This window comes from Macrotis lagotis, chromosome 5, assembly GCF_037893015.1.
Source record: "Macrotis lagotis isolate mMagLag1 chromosome 5, bilby.v1.9.chrom.fasta, whole genome shotgun sequence".
NCBI lineage: Eukaryota > Metazoa > Chordata > Mammalia > Peramelemorphia > Peramelidae > Macrotis > Macrotis lagotis.
The window spans coordinates 60,153,369-60,172,374 of NC_133662.1; the positions used below are offsets into that span (position 1 = coordinate 60,153,369).

Here is a 19,006-nt window from a genome sequence, read left to right on the forward strand (position 1 = left end):
TCTCTAATAATTAATGATTTAGAGCATTTTTTCATATGGCTATGGATTGCTTTGATCTCCTCATCTGTAAATTGCCTTTGCATATCCTTTAACCATTTGTCAATTGGGGAATGGCTTTTTGTCTTAAAAATATGACTCATTTCTCTCTATATTTTAGAAATGAGTCCTTTGTCAGAATCCTTAGTTGTAAAGATTGTTTCCCAATTTACTACATTTCTTTTGATCTTGGTTACAGTGGTTTTATCTGTGCAAAAGCTTTTTATTTTAATGTAATTGAAATCATCTAATTGGTTTTTGGTGATGTTCTCCAACTCTTCCTTAGTCATAAACTGCTCCCTTTTCCATAGATCTGACAGGTAAACTAGTCCTTGGTCTTCTAATTTGCTTATAGTATTGTTTTTTATGTCTGAGTCTTGTAACCATTTGGATCTTATCTTGGTAAAGGGTGTGAGGTGTTGGTCTAATCTAAGTTTCTTCCATACTAACTTCCAATTATCCCAGCAGTTTTTAATCAAAGAGGGAGTTTTTATCCCAAAGTCTGTACTCTTTGGGTTTATCAAACAGCAGATTACTATAATCATCTCCCGCTTTTACATCTAGTCTATTCCACTGGTCCACCACTCTATTTCTGAGCCAATACCAAACAGTTTTGATGACTGATGCTTTATAATATAATTTTAGATCAGGTAGGGCTAAGCCACTTTCTTTTGCACTTTTTTTTTCATTAAGCTCCTGGCAATTCTTGACTTTTTATTTCTCCATATGAATTTACTTACAATTTTTTCTAACTCATTAAAATAATTTTTTGGAATTTTGATTGGTAAGGAACTAAACAGATAGTTTAGTTTTGGTAGAATTGTCATTTTTATTATATTAGCTCTACCTATCCATGAGCAGTTGATATTTGCCCAGTTATTTAAATCTGATTTAATTTGTGTGAGAAGTGTTTTATAATTGTTTTCAAAAAGATTCTGAGTCTCGGGGTGGCTAGGTGGCATAGTGGATAAAGCACTGGCCTTGGAGTCAGGAGTACCTGGGTTCAAATCCGGTCTCAAACACTTAATAATTACCTAGCTGTGTGGCCTTGGGCAAGCCACTTAACCCCATTTGCCTTGCAAAAACCTAAAAAAAAAAAAAAAGATTCTGAGTCTGTCTTGGCAAATAGACTCCCAAGTATTTTATATTGTCTGAGGTTACTTTGAATGGGATTTCATTTTCTAGCTCTTCCTGCTGTATCTTGCTAGACACATAGAAAAGTTGAAGATTTATGAGGGTTTATTTTATAACCTGCAACTTTGCTAAAAATGCTAATTGTTTCCAGTAGTTTTTTGAATGATTTCTTGGGATTCTCTAGGTAGACCATCATGTCATCTGCAAAGAGTGAGAGTTTTGTTTCTTCCTTCCCAATTCTAATTCCTTTAATTTCTTTTTCTTCTCTGATTGCTGACGCTAACATTTCTAATACAATATTGAATAATAGTGGTGATAATGGGCACCCTTGTTTCACCCCTGATCTTATTGGGAATGCCTCTAACCTCTCCCCATTGAATATAATGCTTGTTGATGGTTTCAGATAGATACTGCTAATTATTTTAAGGAACAGTCCATTTATTCCTACACTCTCTAATGTTTTTAGTAGGAATGGATGCTGTATTTTGTCAAAAGCTTTTTCAACATCTATTGATGTGATCATATGGTTTCTGATAGGTTTGTTATTGATATAACTAATTATACTAACAGTTTTCCTAATATTGAACCAACCCTGCATTCCTGGAATAAATCCTACTTGATCATAATGTATTATCCTAGTGATAGCTTATTGTAATCGTTTTGCTAAGATTTTATTTAGGATTTTTGCATCTATATTCATCAGGAAAATAGGTCTATAATTTTCTTTCTCTGTTTTAACTCTTCCTGGTTTAGGTAATAGCACCATACTGGTTTCATAGAAAGAGTTAAGCAAGAATTTCCAGGAGCTTAATGAAAAAAAGTGCAACAGAAGGTGGCTTAGCCCTACCTGATCTAAAATTATATTATAAAGCATCAATCATCAAAACTGTTTGGTATTGGCTAAGAAATAGAGTGGTGGACCAATGGAATAGACTAGGTGTAAAAGCAGGAGATAATTACAGTAATCTGCTGTTTGATAAACCCAAAGAGTCCAGACTTTGGGATAAAAACTCCCTCTTTGATAAAGATTGCTGGGATAAGTTAGTATGGAAGAAACTTAGATTAGATCAACACCTCACACCCTTTACCAAAATAAGATCTAAATGGTTACAGGACTTAGACATAAAAAACAATACTATAAGCAAATTGGAAGACCAAGGACTAGTTTACCTGTCAGATCTATGGAAAGGAGAGCAGTTTATGACTAAGGAAGAGTTGAAGAACATCACCAAAAACCAATTAGATGATTTCAATTACATTAAATTAAAAAGCTTTTGCACATATAAAACCAATGTAACCAAGATCAAAAAGAAATGTAGTAAATTGGGAAACAATCTTTACAACTAAGGATTCTGACAAAGGACTCATTTCTAAAATATAGAGAGAATTGAGTCATAGTTTTAAAGCAAAAAGCCATTCCCCAATTGACAAATGGTCAAAGGATATGCAAAGGCAATTTACAGATGAGGAGATCAAAGCAATCCATAGCCATATGAAAAAAATGCTCTAAATCATTAATTATTAGAGAAATGCAAATTAAAGCTTCTCTGAGGTACCACCTCACACCTCTCAGATTGGCCAATATGACATGGAAAGATAATGATCATTGTTGGAAGGGTTGTGGGAAATCTGGGACACTATTACACTGTTGGTGGAGCTGTGAACTCATCCAACCCTTCTGGAGAACTATTTGGAACTATGCTCAAAGGGCAAGAAAAAATGTGCATACCCTTTGACCCAGCAATACCACTATTGGGTCTATACCTTGAAGAGATGATGAAAAAGGGTAAAAACATTACTTGTACAAAAATATTTATAGCAATCCTGTTTGTGGTGGCAAAGAATTGGAAATCAAGTAAATGTCCTTCAGTTGGGGAATGGCTTAGCAAACTGTGGTATATGTATGTCATGGAACACTATTGTTCTATTAGAAACCAGGAGGGACGGGATTTCAGGGAAGCCTGGAGGGATTTGCATGAACTGATGCTGAGTGAGATGAGCAGAACCAGAAAAACACTGTACACCCTAACAGCAACATGGGAGTGATGTTCAACCTTGAAGGACTTACTCATTCCATCAGTGCAACAATGGGGAACAATTTGGGGCTGTCTGCAAAGCAGAGTGCCATCTGTATCCATCTCTTCAGGAAGAGATGTGGAGTTTGAACAAAGTTCAAGGACTATTCCCTTTAATTTAGAAAAAAACAGATATCTTTTTGTCTAATCTTGTTACCTCTTAGACTTCTCTTCTCTTCTTTAAGGATATGATTTCTCTCTCATCACACCCAATTTGGATCAAGGCACAACATGGAAACAGAGTAAAGACTGACAGATTGCTTTCCATGGGGGGGGGGGGAGTAAGATTGGGGGGGAAATTGTAAAACTCAAATAATATCTTTAATAAAAATTAATTTTAAAAAAAAGAAAGAGGCAGAGTTCCATCTTTCCCTATTTTTCCAAAGAGTTTAATATAGAATTGGAACCAATTGTTCCTTAAATGTTTGGTAGAATTCACTTGTAAATCCATCAGGCCCTGGAGATTTTTTCTTAGGGAGTTCAATGATGGCTTGTTGAATTTCTTTTTTCTGAGATAGGGTTGTTTAGGTATTTAATCTCTTCTTCATTTAACCTGGGCAACTTATATTTTTGTAAATATTCATCCATTTCACTTAGATTATCAAATTTATTGGCATAGAGTTGGGCAAAATAATTTCAAATTATTACTTTAATTTGAGTTCACCTTTTTCATTTATGATACTAGCAATTTGGTTTTCTTCTTTATTTTTTTAATCACATTGACCAGAGGTTTATCAATTTTATTGTTTTTTCATAATACTAACTTTTGGTTTTATTTATTAATTCAATAGTTCTTTTGCTTTTGATTTTATTAATTTCTCCTTTAATTTTTAGAATTTCTAATTTAGTATTTAATTGGGGATTTTTGATTTGTTCTTTCTCTAATTTTTTTAGTTGCATGTTTAGTTCATTGATTTCCTCTTTCTCCAATTTATTCATGTAAGCATTTAAAGCTATAATATATCCCCTGAGAGTCACTTTGAATAAATCCCATAGGTTTTATATGTTGTTTCATTATTATCATTATCTAGGATAAAATGGTTAACTCTTTCTATAATTTGTTTTTTGGTCCACTCATTTTTTAAAATGAGGTTATTCAGTTGCCAATTTGTTATGGGTCCATATCTCCTTGGCCCAAAATTGCATATGACTTTTATTGCATTGTGATCTGAGAAAGATGTATTCACTATTTCTGCCTTTCTGCAGTTGATCATTAGGTTTTTATGCCCTAGTGCATGGTCAATTTTTGTATAAGTTCCATGTACTGCAGAGAAAAAGGTATATTCCCATTTCTGCTAAATTTTACAGACTTTAAATAAATATATTCTTGTCAGTTTTCTTAGGGTATGTTCCATCCCTAGTTAGAAGTTACTCATTCTATAATTTGTCATTATCCAAAAATTCAAATTCCGTCCTGACACCACCTTTTTTATCAGCTGTTCACTTCCAAATTCAAATTTCTCTTCTGCATTTCTTGCCTTCAGTGGGAAACTATAAATACCACCTGTGCCTGGATTCTTACCAAAGAGAATGTAATCTTTAGCAGCAATTTCAAAGTTCCTTCTGGAAGCATCCCTGTTTATGTGAATCAATGCAAATGGTAGTCTTTGTCCATTTTGAAAAGTTAAAAAGGGTCTCTGTTATGTCTAAGGAGAAAATAGACCTATCAGTTGTTGTCAAAGTGCTGACTCAGTTCATCTGAACAGAGACCAGTCTCCACTATTCTTCTTCTGACTTTCACTGAATAACTTTATACCTGAAAATTCCTGAGAATCTACTTCATCATTCCTAAGAAAAGCGGGTGCTTTCTCTTTAAGATCATCAAATTGCTTCCTCTTCAGGAAGAGAGCTTTTGGCCTCAAATCTACAGAAGTCCTTCTTCCTTTCCTCCTGTGGTTGACATTTTCCACTCTCCAATCTCCTGATCCAGATCAGATTTAGTTTTTGTCTTTAGATCTTATTTTTCTCCACATGAAGCCTCTCTTCATTTTTTTTTATTTTTAAGAAGCATATCATTGTCACTAAGAACATACAATGTAGAGAGATGTTCCTTGAGCTCCTTTGCCTTCTCTTTTAGGAAAGAAACCAGCTATACTTGGAGCAAAGATTGTCCATCACATAGCTGTGGCAGAAACACAAACATCACACGCTCAAAAGAAAAGGTTATGTTTGACATTTGCTTGTAACAGACCATGCTAAATTTCCTTTTTTTCAAAATGTCACCCCTTGGCTCTGAGTTAAACTAAGCTAAATTCTTGCTTATGATATTTGTCCATTTGTAGACTGTACATTCCTGGTGAGTTGTCACTTGGCCTAGCTATAGTAATGATGAGAAGGGATATTGGTGTAGTGAAAAAGAAAACTGAACTGAGTCATGAGAACAAGGTTATACTGGTTTGGCCATTTACTGGCTTTGAGACTTTGTACAAATTGACTTCTCACCTAAGAAATTCCCTTTACCTAAGGCCTTATCTCCCTGGACCCTGCTCTGCTCTGCAGCTCCTTTCTCCCATTGATGAGTTCCTTCTGGAACTTTCATTTTATAAAGATAACTCAGGAGAGCTATCTTTCATTTCCTCTCCCAGATCTGATTCTGACTCTGAACTTCACCATCTTTTTCCCTTCCCACTCCCTTTTAGGTGTTATCTTTCTCCATTAGAATGTAAAGTCCTTAAGGGAAGGAGAAAAAAAGAAGGAAGGAAGGAAGGAAGGAAGGAAGGAAGGAAGGAAGGAAGGAAGGAAGGAAGGAAGGAAGGAAGGAAGAAAAAAGGAAAGTAGGAAGGTAAAAAAGAAAGGAAGGAAGAAGGGAGGGGGAGGAAGAAAGGAAGGAAGGAAGGAAGGATGGATTAAAGGCAAAGAAATTCTTTTTTGCTTGTATTTCCATTCCCATCCCAGAGCACTGGCATAAAGTTAAAATTCAATAAATGCTTATTTACTTGACTAGTCACCTAAGTTCCAATTACTTCAATGTCATTATCTATATCTGCTGTCATTAAACTAGATGATAAATAAAATTTCTTCCCTTGGGGCAGCTAGGTGGCATAATGGATAAAGCACCAGCCTTGGAGTCAGGAGTACCTGGATTCAGATCTGGTCTCAGACACTTAATAATTACCTAGCTGTGTGGCCTTGGGAAAGCCACTTAACCCCATTTGCCTTTCAAAGATCTAAAAAAAAAAAATTCTTCCCTTGTCTACAGAAAATAGGCAGTACCAAGGATTCATCTCAGAACCATGACAAAGAATTGTAACACCTAGTGAAAATTCAGTTGTGCAGTATGGTGGGTAGAGAACAGAGACCTTGATATGCCTCAAAAAAAGCAAAACACCACTTCCACTGATCACAGGTATCTCATGTGCCAAAGTTCTCCAGGCCAGGCAGAATGCTCTTCACATACAGTTCTAGCCATATGGAAATGGGCAACATCCACTGCTATAATATACTTTGGGAATAGATGTTCTAGCACTGGAACCCTCAAGAAGCAGCAACTAAAACTAGACAGGTTGTAGAAGAGTACTCATATTTCCCCAGGATGCCAATACTGGGTTTCCGGGAAACCTAATTCCTCCCTCTGGGTCCCTCTATAATCTCACAGTCCTTTACTGCCACTGTGCCACCTGGTACAACTGCAGAGATCAAATACTAGCCCCTGTGTTCCCTAATCACCCTGAAGCAAAGCACACTTTCTCCAGTGTTCAGTTCCTAGGCTGATTCAATTGGAAGGAGAAAGGAAGGCCATAACAAGTGAATCTGGCTTAATGAAGAACCTAATTATCTTTCATATCTCTCCGCACCAGACCTCAACCTGAACAGAAGACAAGGAAATTGGCAACTCCTTCACTGCAAAGTGACCAAACAGCAGAATGCTGTGTTATTTTCTCCATCAGAGCCAGGGTTTCAAAATGCTTGTAGACAAATAGTGAACCTATGATTTAATTCTCAGGTTAGGAAACTCCCTCTTATAATGCAGGTTAGAACCTTCTCTGCAACTTGTGAACTTAGAAAGTTGCCCAAAGCACAGAAAGGTTAAATGACTTGCCTAAAGGTCACACAGTCAGTAAGTACCACAGGTATTTGGTACTTACCTGAGTCTTCCTGGTCCTGTGGCTAGCTCTCTCCCCCCACTATGTCACACTGCCTCTCTTACACGCTATAAAAACTGTAAATTATCCTGTGTTCTACTGTATCCCCTCTTCCATAGGCATGATAATTCAAGAAGTTCCCTTATAAGATTAATTTTATTATAGCTACTGCATATAGCTTTCCTTTAACCCCAGAAAAACTATTATTGTACCAACAAAACTGAAATTTCTGGCTACCTTAAACAATGCATATTTTGCTCCTTCCAACTATTTTTCTCCCCAGTGAATCTTTTCATTCTCTTAATAATTTTTGGCAAGTCTTCTCTGGATTCCCTTTAAGCAATCTTTCTAGCACAGCACTAGAGGGATTTGGAATAGAATAATGCCTTGTTCTGGGACACAATGCTTTAGTGTAAATAACTCCAATATTATCTGGTCTTTTTAGGGCAGATTTCACTTCATACATCTAATTGGCTGTCTAATTCCATTCTTGTGTGTCCCTTCTTTCTTTTTATCTGCCCATATTTCTTCAAATTAATGAAGTCTCAGTTTGCCTAGCTGGATCTGTAATTTTCACCTCATAGTTTGGATTTATGCCATCTCCTTTAGCTGTGCTGGTGCTTACCGTCTTTCACAATGTGAGAGTTCTCTCCTTGTTTTCCAACATAATGACTCCAAATGTGAGTCCCTTTAGTTAGAATTCTTGAAGTGTGTATTACAAACAGCATTAGTTACTAAACACTTCAAACATAAGTCTTTTTTAAAATTTATTTTTATTAAAGATATTATTTGATTTTACAATTTTCCCCCAATCTTGCTTCCTTCCCCCCACCCCACCCCACCCCCAGATAGCACTCTGTCAGTCTTTATTTTGTTTCCATGTTGTACCTTGATCCAAATTGGGTGTGATGAGAGAGAAATCATATCCTTAAAGAAAAGAGAAGTCTAAGAGGTAACAAGATCAGACAATAAGATATCTGTTTTTTTCCTAAATTAAAGGGAATAGTCCTTGCACTTCATTCAAACTCCACAGCTCCTTATCTGGATATAGATGGCACTCTGCTTTGCAGACAGCCCCAAATTGTTCCCAATTGTTCCACTGATGGAATGAGCAAGTCCTTCAAGGTTGAACATCACTCCCATGTTGCTGTTAGGGTGCACAGTGTTTTTCTGGTTCTGCTCATCTCACTCAGCATCAGTTCATGCAAATCCCTCCAGGTTTCCCTGAAATCTCGTCCCTCCTGGTTTCTAATAGAACAATAGTGTTCCATGACATACATATACCACAGTCAAACATGAGTCTTTAAGGAAAGGCTTAAGTTATTTGGATTGCTTTGTCTGAAGAACCCATAGAAGGATATATTAATCAAAACTTTAAGATGTAATATGTGTGCAGTGTGATGGAAAGACCATTGGTCTTAAATGTAGCAGCCAAAAGAAAACTCCAACTTTGTCACCTACTACCTGTGTGACCGGAAAATCACCTGCCCTTTCTATCAATTTTCCTATCTACAATATGGAAATAGTAACATTTTCCCTATCTATTAGAATTGTTAGAACAAAATTATCATCAATAACAATGGCTTGCATTTATATAATTCCTATTGTGCTGTGTTAAAAGCTTTACAAATACTATTTCTTTTTTAATTTCTCAACAAACTTGTGATGAAGGAGATGCTGTTGTTTTTCTCTTTTCTTCAACTGAGAAAACTGAAGTAGAAAATGATTAAGTCGCTTACCTACAGTCACACAGTTAATAAGGGTTTCAGTAAGGATTTGAACTCTAGTCTTCCTGACTCCTAAGTCAGTTTTCTATCTACTACATGGCCCTGCTGCCTCTCTTATAAAAATCAAGCAAAACAATGAGTTTTAAAAGCCACAATTGTTGGTTGGTTCTTATCCTTTGTTATCAAAGAAAACCAAAATGACATCACAATATAAATATAAAGGATAGTCTTAGTTACAGGGAAATAAGTACCTTGATTTTCTGCTTGATCCAGAACCAAACCAAGATGAAATCTATCAATCAGCATTTATTAAGCATCTTCTATCTGCCAGGCAAAAGGTGCAGAAGAGGAATTTTGATTCAATAGTGGGGACTATTTCCTATGACACAGGAACAAATTATCAAAAGAAGAATAAAAAGAAGCCACTAGATTATCTAACCTAATGCAATTTGTTTGTGGCTACTTACTCCAACCTTACTTTAGTATCAGTTCTTTTCAACACATATGTATCAGAATTACCAAGTCAAAAACTAAATGGATTCTAATCTGATATAATAATATGCTAAGCATTTACTATACATCAGACTCTATACAAAGGAATACAAAAGCAAAAAAGGATTGATCCCTGACAATAGTAGCTTGCATTTTACTGAGACTACAGTGTATATTGCTTGATATGTAAATAAGAGTGATTAGGAGAGGGAGTTCTAACGGGAACGTCAAAAAGGACTTAATATAGGAAATGAAGCTACCTCTTGAACTCTAAAGATTGCAAGAGATGAAAGTTAAGGAAAGAGTTCATTCCATAGATTCAGAAGCATGAGGCCCCTGTGAAAGAACAGAAAAGAAACACTGAGTTGGAAACAACTAGTAGGTCAAATTGATTAGCATATAATGTTCATGAAGCGAAATGAAATAAATTTGGAAAGGTACATTGTGAATGACTTTAAATGCCAATCAGAGCAACTTCTATTTTATTCTAAAGGAACAAAGAAGTTTTGATCAGAGAGTGATGTGTTCAAATCTATGCTTTGAGAATATTTTGGTATTTGGAGAGTAGATTAGGGATAATCTGGAATCAAGAAAACTAGGAATTTTGCAAAAGTCTGTACAAAAAGTTGCAAGGGCTTGAATTAAGAAAATGGTTGGATAAGTAGTGAGAAAGAAAACAATGTAAAATATACTGGTGGAAGCAATAAGAGTTAGCAAATGATTATAAGTGGGAAAGAAGAAAAAAGAGGAAAAAAGTCAAGATTGTTTATAGCATACTTACTAACTCTCTTCATGGATACCAGTTATCCTTTCACTGTACTTCGGGTTACCTGAAACTTTGATTCTTCTGGATTTCATAACAAGGGATGTTTTTATAAACAAAATCACTTTATACTATGACTCTTCTTAGTATTTCATTTCCTAAACATCCTTAAATAATTGTCCATAATGGTCTTCTTCTTGTTGTTCATTCCTTTCAGTCAAGACCAACTCTTCATGACCCCATTTGGGGTTTTCTTGGAAAAGATATTGGAAAGATAATGCCATTTCTTTCTCCAGCTCATTTTACAGGTAAAGAAATTGAGGCAGAGTTAAGTGATCTAGGATCACACAACTTATGTCTGAGACTGACTTGGAACTCAAATCTTTCTAATTCCTAGGCCAGTACTTGATCCATCTTGCTACCTAACTATGCATAATAGATTTTACTCATTATAATAATAATGATAATGATGATGATATTTGTCTTTCATTCTTGAAGAGAACCATGACCTCAGGGAGTTGATGCCATGACAAGATGCTAGGACAAGCACATGAATTGGATTTGAGTGAGAGGGGAGCTATGCTAAGTCACCAGCCTCACTTTCTCCTCCAGAGCCATCTGAATCCATTGGCCAGATATAAAGGAGGACAACTGGAGAAGGCCCAGACTCCCATCCTCCTGACTCCAAGATCAGTGCTCTATGCACTGGAGCACACATATAGATAAATAAATAGAAAGATAGATACAGATATATATATACATATATGTATAAATACATATATAAAATATATACATATATAACATATATATATATACATATATATAGCATTTAATTCAACAGTAGGCAAAATGGGGTAGTGGACAGGGCACAAGACTTGGATTCCAGAAGACATAGGTTGAATTTAAACTCTCTCTCTCTCTCTCTGCCTCAGTTCATTTATTAATAAAATGAGAGAATTAGATTATGTGACCTCAAAGATTCCTCCTATCTCTAATTATATAAATAATGTTATTGCAAAACTCTAGTATACTCTAATAATAGGCTCTTTTATTATCCCTATATGTTTTTAATCATTCACAAAGTGCTTTTGGAAAAAGACCTAGAATATTTAGTGACAGAACAAATTAGTCTCTATTTCTTCATTCTCTCTAAACTACTTGCTTGTAACTAAAAAAAAAGTATAGCTACAAATGTTCCAGATGTTTACTAGATTGCTTTGAGATATTAACTAGTTTTCCCCCTAATTTTTCTCATTTCTTTTCCTGTGGAAGTATAGAATTTTAAAAGTATTCTTTTATAGCATTAATTAGGATATCTCAATTATTAACTGCTCCCAGTTATTTTTCTTTTCTTGCTAGTGTCCATCTTCCCTTTTCCAGAGTTATAAAATTCCAATTATTTGGGGCATAACTTTTTGACCCTCATTACCTCTTCTGCTACTGATTTTCTTAATTCATAGATACTTGCCTTTATCCAAAGAGGCTAAGAAGTAACATTCACAAAGTAAAAATACACTTTCTTTTAGCTGAACATTTTTCTTTTCAAAAGAATTATAATCTATATACTTAAATTTTATACCCTTTATTATATAGTTCAATTTTATACCTTTTCATTGGGGTTTCACAAAAAGGAAAAAAATCTTATAATTCTACTTCTATACCTTTTTTTTTTTTTTTGGTTGTTCAGCCAGAGAAAGCTTGTGCTACTGGTGCTACGGAGAGATGTTATTAAGGGAGTAACCCTATTCCAGGACTTGAGGTGTCTCCTGCACAAACTCCTCAGTAATTCCCACCACCTCACTGGCTGTTTGCTCCATGGGATATCTGAAACTAAAGGGTGAGGGTCCACAGAAGTTATGGAATTTGGAAAGCAGTAGCTTTTAAGATATTAATGAAAGGACTTAGAGGGCAAAGGGACTCATATATTTCATCTGCTGGATGTGACCAGTAAGACCATAGTCCAGTGTTCACATTTCATTAGATCTTCACTACTTTCTTTTTTCAGTGAATGAACAAAGGAAGAAAGAGAAAATACCTTCTGTTACCTCCTTCCTTAAATAGCCTTGCTGGTGATTTAGACAAAGAGAGGAGAGGAAGGCGAGTTGGAGCAGATGAGATTCATTAAAATCTGAAGGACTAGAGACACAATATATTCTTCCTTTCATCATCATCTCTAAAATGAGGAGGTTGAACTAGATCTTCTCTAAGGACTTTTTAACATTCTTTTATGATCTGTTCATTGTTCCTTTCATTGAGTTCTTGTGTTTAAATTCTACTATGAAGATGAGCAAATTCATTCACTTTATCTTCTGTCCTAGTATAAGCTCATATTCCAGAACTTAATGTTTTTTCATTTTCATAAATTTTGCTGAAAGGTTGCTATGATATTTTCCTTTGCAGCAGTTCTCAGCTTAAAATTGATTCTTTTGAAAATGTCTTTTATTTTAGATAAAAAATCAATGTGGCAAAGTAGAAAGAACATTGGATTTGGCATAAGAGTATCTGGGTTCAAATTCTGGCTCTAACAACATCTGTGTGACCTTAGGAAACTTCCCTAGACCTTTTAATTTCCTTCTATCAAAAAATGAAGAAGTTTACCCAGATCTCTGAGTTCCCTTACAATTCTGAATCTGTGGTTCAATCTATTAATCAATTAATTCCATGAACTATTAATGAAGTATAGAAAGGCAACTTATATACTGATAGTGTTTTTATTACCCCCCCCAGTTAAACAAGAATAGGACTTTATAACATCTTATTCAACTCCTTCATCTTGCATTTAATGAAGCCCAAAGAAGGAAAATGAGTTGCCCAAGATCATCCAGATGTTGAATGCCCAAGCCAAGACTTAATTCTAATGCTCCTGACTTCAAATTCAGGCTTCTTTTTATTCCATTATCCTGCCTCATCAGAAGAGAAGGGAAACTGAGTGTTTCCAAATGAAACCACACCAGTAAGACAGAATTCACCAAGAATTTGGTGGAATAAAAGGGAACAGGTGCCTCCAAATTAAAGTAAAGTGGCTTCCAACTTCTAAAATTTTGTCAGAACAGAAAAATCCCTAGAGGGTTTTGAAAAGAAAACAAAAAAATGTCTAAGGAGGTATATGTAACCTAACAAAAAAATATTTTTTCCCCAAACAACATTCACCATTTTTGCTTTGGTTCCTCATTTAAGGTTTAATTTCATTGAACTTTGACTTTCTGTTCCAATCTGAATTACAATGAGATTATTAAATCAGGTCTGCTATTACTTTTGCATATTTTGGTGACTTTGAACATTTAGACTGAATCACTGTTTGCATATTTTTTAAAAATTAATTCAAATCTTTGACTGCTCCTTTGATTTTCTCCCCTTCTATCTGGCTAATGAACTTTGGGGGTTTTTTGGTATTTATAAGATGTAGAGTATTTTTAAAATATTCTATGACTTATGACATATAATTTCACCTATTATTGTCTCTTATTTTTTCAATATTCTTTCTTGCCAAAGACAAGAAAAGCAATAAGTGAAAATGGAAGTAATTCTAACTCTAGATGAATTCAAATCAATTCAATAAACATTTATTAAACACCTCCTGTGTGCCAAACACCATAGAGAGTTTAAAATTCCAGTTTGACTCTTTGATTTAATAGCTTAGTGGCCATGGGCAAGTCACTTAACTTCTCTAACTCTCATGCCTTTGTCTATTAAATGGGATAATAAATCATTACTCATTTCATAGGGCAGTGGAGAAGAAAGTAATATAGAAATATAAACTTATTGTTTATATTTTCATAGAATTCTAGAGCTGGGAGTGAATTTTAAGACAGACATATCAATACACTATTGATGAAACTGTGAATTGGTCCAAATATGGTGGAAAGTGATTTTGAATTATTCTAGGAAAGAGACTAAAATATCTACTTTCAAATCCCATCTGTCACTTACTACTTGCTGATCTTAAGCAAATTAATTAACTTCTTTGGAGTTCAGTTTCTTCATCTATAAAATGAGGGTGTGATACTAGATGATATCAGAAGTGTCTTCTAATGCTAAACCTATGTTCCTAGGATCTCATGATCCTATCACCTAGAAATCCTATTGATAGGCATAAACCTCCAAAGGAGGTCAGAGTTAAAAAGAAAAGCACTTATGCATGAAAATATTTAGCACGTTTTTGTAGTAAGAAAGAATTGTAAACAAAATAGATACTTCTCAATCAGAGAGTGGATAAACAAATTATGGCACATGAGTATAATGGAATTTGTTTTATAAGAAATTATTAATTTGAAGAATTCAAGTGTAGCTAGGTGGCACAGTGGATAGAGCACCGGCCCTGGAGTCAGGAGTACCTGGGTTCAAATCCAGTCTCAGACACTTAATAATTACCTAGCTGTGTGGCCTTGGGCAAGCCACTTAACCCCATTGCCTTGCAAAAAAACCCTAAAAAAAATTCAAAGAAGCATGGAAAGAAACTGATACAAGGTGAAGTAATCATAACCAGAAAAATCGATCAATAAACATTTATTAAACACCCACTATGTGCCATATGGTCAGATGGATAATGCAGTGGAGATAGATAGATAGATAGATAGATAGATAGATAGATAGGTAGATAGGTAGCTCTCTGGATGGGGAAGAAAGGAGGAATACATTTTAATATTAATAATAATAACATTTATATGATGCTTTAAGATTTGCAAAGTATTTTACATTTTACCTCATTTGATTCTCACACCCACTCTCTAAGGTAAGTACAATTAGTAATTCCATATTTTAGATGAGAAAACTCAGACTGAGAGAATTTAGAGTTTTGATAGGGTCACACATCTAAGTTAGTATTTAAAGCAAGATCTATAAGTCTTCTCAATGTCCACTCATCCACCTAGCTGTACTACCTACATGACATAAAAGCAAAAGATGGATTAAAAATTTATAAATTTACAATAACTAGAGTTTTTAGCATTTTCTTGCTCTTTTATCCTGATGTAACTTACATTTAGAGAAAGAATCTCTACACCAAGAGGCAACTAGAACAGTGGAGAGACCAAAAGTCCTGAGTTCGAATCTTTGCTCAGACATTTACTAGTTGTTTGAACTTGGACAATTCATCAAATCTCTCTCAGTCTCAGTTTCATCATTGGAAAATATCTCCTATCTTATAGGGTTATTGTTGGAATCCAGTGATAGTACTTTGCAAATCTGAGAGTCTTATATTATTACTACAATAATATAATGTAACAATATTAATATATTGTTTTATATTATATTAAGAATTATATTTAAAATAATTTTATATTATATTAAGAATCATTTAATATTATATATATATGTGTGTGTGTGTGTGTGTATATATATATATATATATATGATGGTTAGTGCCAAAACACACACATAGAAAATTAATAAGAGGTAGACAAAAGGCTAGGACCATACTTAGACCAAAAACTTGAGGACACATCTTGCCCTGCCCATAAAGCATCTTCCTTCAGTTGCATCCTCCTGACCTCTACCTAAAACACACTCACTCCTCTAAGGGACAGTTTGGAGAAGAATCTGAAGTGTGGCCAAAGGATGCACTCTTCTTCCCCTCACTTGAGCACTCTACATCTCTCAGTCTGTACCCAGAGGAGGCTTATCCGAAAAGTGAATATGCATTACTATAATTGTTAACCTGGAAGATCTGAGAAGGATTACATATGTAGTAAGTACCCTTGAAGTCTACACTGCTTTGGTATATTCCCTGGCATGATCTATTCAGCAGAAAGCAAATTTTAATTTTGAGGACATTAGGATCAAATTAATTTATGTTAAAAACTTGCATGATAGACTATTCAGCTTCATTTCTTTTACTTCAAATTACTTTTCCCTCCAGAAATATTTCACCACTGAGGATATTAGATCCTGTTTTATCTTTACTAAGTTATTTTTCTCTTTTTTTATTCACCTTATTTCCCCAGTATCAAGGTACTTACATGTTTTAGAAATTTAAATATGGATATATGAGAGTTATGTAAAAATATATTTTATATTTTGATGTAAAATATATTGTCTGCATGCTGAGTCTGTACATTAATGACTAAGTATACAAGAGTAACCCTATGCCAGTGTCTCATCGTGGAACTAAAAGTCCAGAAATAACCCCGACTCATTGGAAGTTTCTGCTGATTTCTCAACAATGAAATTTTAATAAGAATCATTTAATAATAATGTCATTTATATAAACCTGTAAGGTTTGCAAACCACTTTATGAATATGTCTTATCTGATTCTCCCAACAGCCCTCTGAGGTAGATGCTATTATTATATCCCATTTTACTAATGAATAAAATGAGGAACGGTGGCATAGCTAATAAATGACTGCTGATGGATTTTAAAATCGGGTCTTTCTACCTCCAGGGTCAGAGCACTATTTACTGAACTACCTAACTGCTACCAAACTTCTAAAAACGCAAGGTGATATATTTAGATAACATAGAATTAACTTTAGCCGAATCATCTGATCTTGGGCAGGTGCACACAGATTCATTAGTTTATGAGGACTGGATGCTCTGTGGTTCTAGTCTGATAGGGGCAAACACAAAATTCTGAAGACTAAAACCTCTGCCATCTTAAACTTTGATTTCCCTCTCTGCTGACATGAATGTCACCTGAGTGACACCACAAGGGAAAAGATTGGTTCTGATAATTCTGTAGTTAAACAAAAGCAAAAGGGTCTGGTCGAAAATATTTGCTTGAGATCTAAAAATTCTGGATTATGTCATTGATGGCCACTCTTCCCTGTTTCTTTCAGATACCATTGTTCTCATCGCTTCAATAGCAGTTGTTTCTGCAAAAACTCAGGGTAATATTTTTGCAACATCCGCACTCAGAAGTCTTCGTTTCCTACAGATCCTCCGCATGGTGCGTATGGACCGAAGAGGAGGAACTTGGAAATTATTAGGTTCAGTTGTCTATGCTCACAGCAAGGTAAGTTTGTTTTCGTATCACAAGTCAAGATTTGTTTAACCATTTCATTGAATACATGACATGTAGGAAAAAAGACTTAGGTTCAAATCCCCCTTCAGATACTTTCTAAGTAATATGGAAAAGACACCCTTCAAGCCTCAGTTTTTCCATCTATAAAATGGGATAATTAAACTTATATAAACCTACATCATAATGACTCTGTAAAGAAAGCACTTTGTAATCCTTAGCACTATATAAATGTGAAATGTCAATTAATTGTTTTTATAATATTTAATTAAGTATCAAAAATAAACATATCAATTTGAATTTCAAATCCTTGTGTTAGGTGTTGATTGATGCTAGTCTGCTACATGTTGATTTATAATGTTTTTTTTTCAAAATTTGATAATAAATAATATACCAGCACTATGCATTGTGAAATAGAAGGCAAGTAAGTGCCTTTATGGATATAATCTATGCAAATAAAAAATTTTATCTACAGCTAAATTTAAGATTCAGTATGATATAGTAGATGGGATGTTGAGCTTGGGATCTGGAAAACCTAAATTCAAATCCTCCATTTGACAGTTGCTAGTTGTATGAACTTGGGCATCTTGAACTTGGTATCTCCTCAGGAGATACCTTAACACTTATCTACTAAGTCATAAGCTGATTATGTGCTCTATTGGTGGAGGAAATTTCTATGCTAGGAGTTCCTCATAATCATAGACCCCTTCATCTATAACTACATATATATTTTCTTTTTTATCTTTCCTAGTAAAATTGTTTTGTTCCTTTTGTATCTAGGAATTAATCACAGCTTGGTACATAGGATTTTTGGTTCTTATTTTTTCATCTTTCCTTGTCTATCTGGTGGAAAAGGATGCAAATAAACAGTTTTCAACTTATGCAGATGCTCTCTGGTGGGGCACAGTAAGTATCAAAATAATCATTTGCTTAATCATTAGATAAGAACTATACAATGTTGCTTGTGAATATTTTCACTGAAAGCCATTAACTTCAGAGAAGCAAATTTAGCATATATGTACCATGGTAAGAATTAGCAATCAATACATAACTGGTGTGAAAATAAAATAGACATGAAAAATAAAAAAAATAGAGATCTACCTATAACCTATGAAGTCAATCTATAACCTAAAAGAGCATAAAAAGTGAATTTGGTCACTTGAAGCCTTCAAATTCCTCAGGAATATATAGCTGAATGCTGTAATACTTCAGAATATACTATCCACTTGGACAGGTTTCAATCTCTCTTTTATTTAATAGATAGTCTCCAATCAATCAGTAAGAATTTATGAAGCACCTACTATTCCTACAAACATGGCCAGGCATTATTCAAGACACTGGAGTTACAAAAACAATAATAAAACAATTAGTATCCTCAAGAATATCATATTTTATTAAAGGAGAAAATACATAAATTAAATAGAAAGATAGATGTATACATAAATGGATGGATGACTGAATGAATGCAAAGTATCCACAAAAAAATACAACTAACTCATTTTGAATATTGAAGGAAGATACTATCTACCTTCAGAGAAAGAACTGATAAAGTAGGTATATAGTATGGTTCTACATACATACATATATACAAATCCATGTATATACATATATATGTGTATATAAACATATGTGTATATACACATATATATAAACTCATATATTTGTATCTAATGATAACCATCTCTAGAGTGGGGTGAAGAGGGAAGGAAAAAATATTTTAAAATACATAGAAGAGAATAAA

The 19,006-nt window shown here is 34.4% G+C and overlaps 1 protein-coding gene across 1 annotated transcript in view; it reads left to right on the plus strand.

Annotated features, from left to right (window-relative positions):
* Window positions 1–19,006, plus strand: part of KCNQ5 (potassium voltage-gated channel subfamily Q member 5) — a 664,755-nt gene that overhangs the window by 517,154 nt on the left and 128,595 nt on the right. The window contains exons 4-5 of the mRNA XM_074237322.1: window positions 17,084–17,259; window positions 18,046–18,171. Of these exons, the coding sequence (XP_074093423.1) occupies window positions 17,084–17,259; window positions 18,046–18,171 (302 nt within the window). The remainder of the gene's footprint in view (window positions 1–17,083; window positions 17,260–18,045; window positions 18,172–19,006) is intronic.